General features: G+C 39.7%; 1 protein-coding gene across 1 annotated transcript in view; it reads right to left on the reverse strand.

Moving 5' to 3' along the window:
• The window catches only part of LOC135223876 (glucose dehydrogenase [FAD, quinone]-like), a 33,694-nt gene that overhangs the window by 8,168 nt on the left and 15,894 nt on the right, over positions 1–9,632 (reverse strand). Inside the window, exons 6-9 of the mRNA XM_064262783.1 lie at positions 9,445–9,498; positions 7,837–7,950; positions 7,499–7,658; positions 6,822–6,979 (exon numbers count right to left, since the gene is read on the reverse strand). Of these exons, the coding sequence (XP_064118853.1) occupies positions 6,822–6,979; positions 7,499–7,658; positions 7,837–7,950; positions 9,445–9,498 (486 nt within the window). The remainder of the gene's footprint in view (positions 1–6,821; positions 6,980–7,498; positions 7,659–7,836; positions 7,951–9,444; positions 9,499–9,632) is intronic.

Raw genomic sequence — 9,632 nt, forward strand, 5'->3', positions numbered from 1 at the left:
TCACAAAAAACCCAACACCACCAGCCACCTACACAGAAACAGCAAGCAACCCCAACGACGCCCCACGAAAACCGAGACCCCAGACTCACAGAAGGCACACTATACACACAGAGAAACACGCAGGTTCCAAATGCCAGACCGACTTCCTTCCTACCCTACTCCACACCAAAACAGCCACTTCTCCCCACCCCCCAGCCATTCCTCCAACATGCCCTCTTCTCCCCACCCCGTTCATGAGAGTAACACCCGTACCGGTAGTCAGGTTAGTGCCCCAGAGCCCCCCACCAACAAACATAGCTACAAACCTCACACGTGAAGAACTCAGGAGGGAAATAGCAGCTGTAGTATCGCAAGTTCTTCACCACTTACTCCAGAGCAACACTTTAACTGCAGAGCTCAGGAAAAACACTAGTATCATTGATAAACTAAAATGGAGCAAACAATCAAAAACCCAAACAACACCCCCAAACGACGAAAACAGCACAGACACAACCCTAAAAAATCCTTCATGGAACATAAACAGTGCCAACACAAAATACGCCACACTGCAATCACAGGCGCTCGTAGAAAAACATGACATTGTCCTCCTACAGGAAACTCTTGTTAGAGAAACCAACAAATTCTCCTTTCAGGATACACAGTATACAAAACCCCACACACAAATGAAAACAGAGGTTTAATCACCCTGGTGAAAGCAACAATTCCATCAGAAAAAATAAGAACATAGACTGTGGGCAAGGCATTGAAAACGAAAACTAAGCATCCAGATAAGACTAGAAAAAATACCTCACTAGTCATTCACAACATATACAAAGGCCATGAAAAAATCCTTGAAGGAGAAAACCTCTTCAGTGCTGCCTCCAGAGAAAACACATTCTTTGCAGGAGACTTCAATGCTCATTCATCCATGCTACGATCCCAACAAACATACAAATGCAGCAGGCAGACACATACATCTGCTCCTGGAAGAATTTCCTGAAGTGGCACTGCTAAATGACACAAACGAAGCTACTCACCTCCGAGGAGGTAGACTGGACCTGAGCTTCGTATCCCAAAACCTGAAGGAAGAATGTGCATGGAAAGTGCACCCAATACTAACCAGCGACCACTTTGCAACTGAAAACCAGCATAAAAAATAACAAAAAATTCCCCCTCCACCACCCCCGCCAAGCAGGATGGAGACCAGACCTGGCAAACTGGCCCACTTTTTTGAAAAAAAACCAAATGACTGAGTGGGCAACACAGTACCTCCAAACTCCGGCCCAAAACATAAACACACTTCAAGAGGACTTTGTGAGTAGCCTGCATAATGCAGCAAAACATCTCCATGCCTAAGAAAACTTTTACCACTAACCAAACCCCCACAAGGACAGCTGGTACTACAACACAAGAATAAAGGAAATGAACTCAAGAGTAAATAGCAAGAAAGCTCTTCAGACGCAATCCCACTGATGAGATGCATGCTCTCCTAAGAGAAGTTATAAACCATGCAACACAAACTGCCAAAGAAGTTGGAAGCAAGAAACCTGGCTTAAATGGTGCTCACAGACCACCCGACTTACTCCCATTGGCCAAAAACAAAAATGTTCAAATGGTTCAACAAAATATCAGGAAAATCCAAGATAACACAACCACACCATCCTGACCCTCAAGCTGAAGCAAACAGACTTGCACAGCATTTTGCCGACAGGACCAAATCGGCACACCTACCACAAACCACAAGAGAAAGGCAAGTGGCACTAGACCCAGGGAGATGGAGAGTCATTAACACGGCCTGCAATATCCCTGATGACACAGACACTCCATTCACACTAAAGGAACTGGGCAAAGCCCTTCAAAAGGGAACAGACACAGCCCCTGGAGCAGACATGATCACATATAGCATGCTGAAGAACATGGGAACGGCAGCCAAAACAGTTCATCTCCATATAATCAATAGAAACATACACAGAACGCAGTAGACCCACACAATGGAACCAACAAAATACACAGCCGATTCCCAAGCCCAAAGAACCCAACTCCTACAGACCCATCTCTCTCATCAGTTGCACAGAAAAGACTGCAGAGAGAATGGTGCTAAACAGACTGCTATGGAAAACAGGACCTCTACACCATCGCCTATATGCCTACAAAGAGGGCATAGGGGCACACAGAATGCCTAGCAGACGTCATGTCCACAATCAACGAAAGGAAAGCAATAGTAGTTTTTTTCTGGACTTAGAAAAAGCTTATGAGCTAGCCAGTGCAGCTGCCATCCTTGAAGCCTTGGCTAACAAGGCGGTAAAGGGCAACCGTTTTAGCATGGACCAAAGGATACATGCAAAACAGACAGGCTAGAGTCACCTTCCAAGGAGCAAGCTCGGACTTTCTCAGTCTGGAGAATGGAACACCTCAAGGAGGCATACTCAGCCCCTTCCTTTTCAATGTATTAATGGAAAAATTAGCCACAACCACCCTACCCAATGGAGTTGAAATATTCATTTATGCAGATGATGTCTGCCTAGTCAGCACAGACAGACACAGATCTCACCAGAACATGCAAAGTGCAATAATACAAATTGAAAATAAATGCAAAGACCTAGGTCTAAAAATCAACACTGCAAAGACAAAGCAATGGCCATCAAACACAGTCTAGACCAAATGAAATACAGCTCATGGGTGAACCCATTGAATGGGTAGACAATTTTGTGTACCTAGGAGTTAACATAAACAAGCAACTCCCCCCAAGCAAAGAACTTGAAATACTCAAGCAGAAAGTCAAATGCAGACACAATGCCATGAGGAGGATCACCTCTCTACAACAGGGAGCAGTATATCACGCCCTCAGAACCTTCTACATACAAAACAATAAGGTCAACGGTTGAGTATGCCGCACCTGTTCTCACCAGTCTCTCAAGCACAGAGCAAAAGAGCCTTGAAGTAATTCAAAACAATGCCCTGAGACTCCATCACAGGTGCTCCAATGTGGACTAACTTATGCATTCTGAGACATGAAACAAAACTACAGTCTCTGACATACAGAATAGACCAGAGAAACACATCCATCCTGCTAAAAACCTTAAAAAATGAAAGGCAAACTGTCCACTAAAAAGAGAGATCAAAAAGTGCATTGATCTCCACGAAGAACTAGACCCACCCAAGACATACGCTGGCAACCTTTTAGAAACACTGAGAAGAGTAGGCATGCAAAAGCATGCTGCTGCCATCAGAGAAGACTCTCCTCTCGCTGAGTATGTAGAACCAGCACCCGTGGAAACCAGAACTCTTCAATATCAACTACACAGTCCTACCGGCAAGCAAGGAAGCATGCACCGTTCAACAGCTGAAACAAGCAGCACAATATTCAATAAGGAAAACGACAGCCACAAATGAATACTTTACAGATGGATCAGTAGACCTCAGCATTCCTGCAGCGGCAGCAGGAGTCTACTCGACATCACTAAAAGGGAGCTGGAGGCTCTCAGATAACACCCTCCACTCTACAGACTGAGCTGATAGCAATCGCTAAAGCGCTTAGAAGACTCTCAACACAAACTAGGAAACACAACTATCCACACCGACTCAAAGGAGCAATACAAGCCATCACAAAAGGCAAGGCAAAAGAAAATGTCAAACTTCTGACAAGTATATGGGCAATTGCCAACATCCACCAAATCAGAAACAGACAGATAACTCTCAACTGGATTCCAAGTCACATAGGAATCCAAGGAAATGAGGAAGCAGATTCTAAGCCCTAAAGAAAGTGGGTTACACATTAACAACATAGGTATTAAAATCAGCCACTCACTGACTCAACTTAAAAGCAAAGCCTCGGCATACTGTCAAGTGCAAGAAGAAAGCAAAGTCAGGAGAGCGGTCTTTGGAGGCTCTAACACTGCAAAGTGGTATGTAGACACCACCAGTCTGCAACCACATGACATTCCCAAAGATGTCAAGAGCACTAGCAGTCATAATTCATCGTCTAAGGCTGGGATACCAATGCACTTGGCAAAAGATAGTAGGCGATCCCAGGCCATGTAAGTACTGCGAAAGAATTCCAGAAGAAATCTCTAGAACACTACCTCTTAGACTGTCCAGAAACGGAGCAACTAAGAGATAGGTACATAGGAAATGAACGCACAACCACTCAAATCACAAAGCACATTCTAGCAAACACCCATGAATTAGCAGGTTTCCTATGCTCCTACCCACCACCTAGGTAGGGGGAACAGAACACAACCCTGACTGACAGCACATGTGCCAACAAATCATGACCACTACCCCATCCCACCCTAAACCCACATAGCATGCAAGACAAAAAAAAAAAAGACAAAAACCTCTTTAACAGACATCCCCATTCACCTCTTGCCTCCATCACCCTCCCCTCACACTCATCACTATCCATCCACCACACTCACCAGACAACACACACCCAAGAAAGCGGACCGAAAAGGAACATGTCTCAGAAATTCACGAGCTACCTTACTAGCTAACTGTGCCTACAACTCAAAACCTTCATTCTTCCAATCTGTTGGTCTCTCCTACTAGCCAACACTTACTACTATCCAGCTTTCCTTACGACTGAAGGGTACCTTAGGGTTTAAAGGGTTTCAATCTTGCCCATCAAATCCTTCATTTAATATCAAATCACCTTCACCACATCATTCATTTATCACCAATAAAGATTGCATATCCTAAGCATCTCACATCTCAAACTAATATGATTACGGGCTGCTCTGTGAGCAAGAGCCCGTGCTGGCACAAGGCCAGCTTAATCTTAAACAACAACAACATACTCTTTGTTTTTACGGGCTGCTCTGTGAGCAAGAGCCCGTGCTGACACAAGGTCAGCTAAATCAAAAACAACAACATACTCTTTGATATACGGGCTGCTCTGTGAGCAAGAGCCCGTGCTGGCAACAAGGCCAGCTTAATCTTAAACAACAACATACAACATACTCTTTGCATACGGGCTGCTCTACGAGCAGAGCCCGTCTGGCACAAGGCCAGCTTAATCTTAAACAACAAATAACAATACTCTTTGCTCTACGGGCTGCTCTTGAGCAAGAGCCCGTGCTGGCATAAAGCCAGCTTAATCTAAAACAACAACTCTTTGCTATGGGCTGCTCTTGAGCAAGAGCCTGTGATGGCATAAAGCCAGCTTAATCTTAAACAACAACCACTCGAATTCTGTTGCACAAACCCTCCACTTCACTGTTTGCAATGGGAGCCATCTTTGGGAACATATGTATAAGTGTGAGTATGCATGTACGTGTATACTATACTAATAACTTCTTAATGTTGGTTTGATATATATTGCAATATTCCAGAATGCTACACACATGTATATATATTGTGCCTGAAATGTTATGGGTAACTCCCCCCACCCCCCACCCCCTTATTTTTTTTACCTTTCCCTCAAACTAAAACTGCTTCCTTTTTCCTGCTCACCATTCTCCATCTAGGCTGAGTCTCACTGCTATAAAACTTTCTCTGCTACTGATTGGTACCGTAAGGTTCAATGGGGTTGCAATCCTGCCTGTCACCCTATTTCCTTTCCGCAACTAACCGCCAAAAGCACTGTTTTTGTATCTTTACAGATAATCCAGTTACGGGCTGCTCTAGGAGCAAGAGCCCGTGCCAGCACAAGGCTGGCTTAATCTTCAACAACAACAACCATTCGAATTCAGTCCATCAGCAGTTACCGCTTGATAGTGTCCTGCGGACCAGGAAGAAACGTCGCGTTGGAGAGAGAGAGAGAAGGAGAGAGAGAGAGAGAGAGAGAGAGAGAGAGAGAATTGTATATGCAATAATAAACCAAATGACTCAACCGAATTTTACCATGCCCTTTGGTGAGTTGCTCGCCAGTCTAAGCAACAACGAGAAAGCCGTCATCAGAAAAATAGAGAAGACTCTCTACAAGATTAATAGTGCTGAAGCAGCAATCATTTTTAACAAAACATGTCTACGAGAGGGTCTCCTTCCGAAATATTATTATTATTATTATTATTATTATTATTATTATTATTCGAAGACGAACACTACTTCATATGGAACAGGCCCACAGGCACCACTGACTTGAAATTCAAGCTTCCAAAGAATATGGTGGTGTTCATTTGAAAAAAATTGCAATGAAGATAGCAGGAAATGCACAAAAAAGGGATCTGTTTTTAGAAAATAAGGATAAACTAACATTTTAATAAATAATAGATAGAAAGGTAAATAAATAATAGATAGAAATATGGAGAAATAAAAAAAAATTAATCAATCAATAGATAAAAGGTGAATAAATTGTTAAAACTACAAGGCAATTCTTTTAGGAAAGTATTGTATGGAATCTTCGCTTGAAATTTTGAGATTGCTTTGAAAAAAAAAAATATGGCAAATCACACAAAGGAATAATGTGACCTTTACACATGTCCGTAAACGTATGCACTATCTGATTCACGCACCTTTGCTCACATACATACTGTATATATATATGCTTTTCATACACATGAAATCAACTGCTACGTCCAAAACTGATATAAAATTATGAAGAGCTTTGATAAATACAACTGAATAAATTTTTTTTTTCCATTTCCTTCTAATTGTTTTTTCATATTCTTCTTGGCGAGGCTGATGTATAAACTCTTTAACATCAGGTGAAAAGTAATAATAATAATAATAATAAAAATTGACTGAACCAGTTATGAAGTTTTCTGGTGAAATCTGGCATCCATTAATTATTCTCAGAACCTTCTGCAAATCAACATGTTTTCCATCAGAAAATGAAATGAATGGCAGAGAAATGTGAGAAGTCACGGATGGACTTATCAACAGGAGAGTGACTGGTTACTTACGCCATCTCTGTAGCCAATCAGATCCGCCAATAGGAACCCGTAGTTCATGCCAGGACTTCCTGAGGTGAACAGGATCTGCGACTCTGGCCAGTCAGGATCACCTTCCTCCGACTTGGGCCAAAAGTTGCCTTCCATGGAGAATGGATTCGTGAGAGGTCCTGGAAAAATGAGTGGATGGCATATATTTGCCCCGAAGATGTGTTAAATACACGAAAGTACTTGGCACTCTGTCTTTACATTTTTTAACTTTCCTAGTCTTTACTTTTGTGATATCTTAGTAATATGTATGTATATATGCACACACACATATACATATATGCATGTATACTTATATACAATTTGACCATAATACTTCTGTCAAAAATTAAAATTAAAAGTTTGCAAGGTATTAATTTTGTCTAAGTTTCTTTGAAATGATTTTGAGCTTTTTCTTTTCTTAGTCTAAAGAAAGCAGATTATTATCTCCTTATGAAAATGTAAGTATTTTTCTCCTAATTGAACAGCAATATTGAGAGAGAACCACATTACAAGGAGATGGTACATAATGCATTGTGTCTTTTATTAAAAATGTCAAAACACCCACTCATGAACCCACCTTTCCGTAAAATGAAATCATTGATCATTGAGAGAGAGAGAGAGAGAGAGAGAGAGAGAGAGGGGGGGGGGGGATTTCTAACCTTGTCTATTCTTGGCAAAATCTCTGATCGATTCGGGTTTGACGAGACTCTCGAGCGTCGAGGAAACGCCCCTTTTTTCGGTGGTCCACGACAGGCCGAAGACGGCCACGTGGTCGTGGAAGTTCTGACCGACGCCTGGAAGGTCTTTCACTACTGGAATCTGAAAGAAGAAATGATTCGTATTAATGTAAGGGCGTCAGTAAAGAGAGGTTAGCCAAGATACAGCTTACTGTAAGGTGTAACAGTAGTAACATGTCTTCAACACAAATGGAAGAGAGAGAGAGAGAGAGAGAGAGAGAGAGAGAGAGAGAGAGAGAGAGAGAGAGGTCTCCTCTTACCTGGTGCTGGCGAAGGTGCTCAGCTGGCCCTACTCCTGACAAAAGGAGCAAGTGTGGGGACCCCACAGCCCCCCCTGACAGTATCACTTCTCGCGTAGCGAAAACTGTGCGCTCCTGTCAGGGATAAAATAAATGGACGCGTATCAGTCCTGTATTGAGTATTGAAAATGCTTTTTTTATTTTTTATTTTTTATTTTTTACATAGACCTTGAGATTAAAGGTGACTGCGGTTTCTTAAAGGTGAGTTAAGCAGTTTCTAACATTAATTTTAAGTTAGTTACTAAAAGAAATGTACTTGAGGTTGTTAAAGAAAAGACATGTACTTAAACTTATTAATAAAAGACATGTACTTAAACTTATTAAAGAAAAGACATGTACTTAAACTTATTAATAAAAGACATGTACTTAAACTTAATAAAAAAAGACAAGTATTTCAACTTAGTAAGAAAGACATGATTTAAACTTAGTAAGTAAAATACATGCATTCAAATTTAATAAGTAAAAGACATGATTTAAACTTAGTAAGTAAAATACATGAATATAAACTTTTGTAAGTAAAAGACATGATTTAAACTTAGTAAGTAAAAGACATGCATTTAAACTTAGTAAGTAAAAGACATGATTTAAACTTAGTAAGTAAAAGACACGATTTAAACTTAATGAGTAAAAGATATGTATTTAAACTTATAGTAAGTAAAAGACATGCATTCGAACTCGGTAAGCACAAGACATGATTTAAATTTAATGAGTGAAAGATATGCATTTAAACTTAAAGTAAAAGACATGCGTTTAAAGTTAGTAAGTAAAAGACATGATTTAAATTTAATGCGTAAAAGATATGCATTTAAACTTAGAAAGTAAAAGACATGATTTAAATTTAGTAAGTAAAAGACGTGATTTAAACTTGAGTAAAAAATATACATTTAAACTTATAGTAAAAATATAATTTAAACTTATAACATTCGACTTAGTAAGTAAAAGAACTGATTTAATTTTAATAAGTAAAAAGATATGCACTTAAACTTACTAGATAGTAAAAGACATTTATTTAAACTCAATAAGATTTAAACTTGAGTAAAAAATATGCATTTAAACTTGAGTAAAAATCAAACATTTAAAAATTATAGCATTCAAATTAGTAAGTAAAAGACATGATTTAACTTTAATAAGTAAAAGATATGCATTTAAACTTATAGTTAGTAATAAGCACAAGAGAGTACAAATGAAAAAAATACGTAAATACCTAGAATGCATTTCTTGCTCCTTTTCTAGACCTTTTGAAACGTGTATAACATTTGCAGTTTTAGAATTAATCCCACAAGATTTGTTGTTTGCAAGACACAAAAAAAGCTCAAAAACCCCTCTATTTTTTTTTTTCCATAGAGTGGAATACCACTAAAGGCACGAGTTTTTAAAACCATTGTCTACTTAGGTAAGGTAGAATTAGGTTAGAAAGGGTGTATTTTCTACTCTTAAACCTTCGTTCCATATTACCTCCACTCTAGATCTATATATATAGCCTCCTTGTGCTTTATCTCCCAAACAAATACCAAAGCATTCGAGCACATAAAGCTATTTTAAACAAGTGAGTAATCTAAAATACGTTACCACTCCCTTCTGCTCGAAGCGAACTCCAACTGCCCTGTTGTTTTTGAAAAGAATCTGCAAATAAAAAACAAAAGACCACAATTATTTCGATCAAGCCATTATTAACAACTGACTAATGCTATTCTTGACTGGACAAAAAGGCAATACAGAGAATATAAATGACTTACGATCTTTTATTTTATATTATG

The sequence above is a fragment of the Macrobrachium nipponense genome, chromosome 10 (genome assembly GCF_015104395.2).
Source record: "Macrobrachium nipponense isolate FS-2020 chromosome 10, ASM1510439v2, whole genome shotgun sequence".
NCBI lineage: Eukaryota > Metazoa > Arthropoda > Malacostraca > Decapoda > Palaemonidae > Macrobrachium > Macrobrachium nipponense.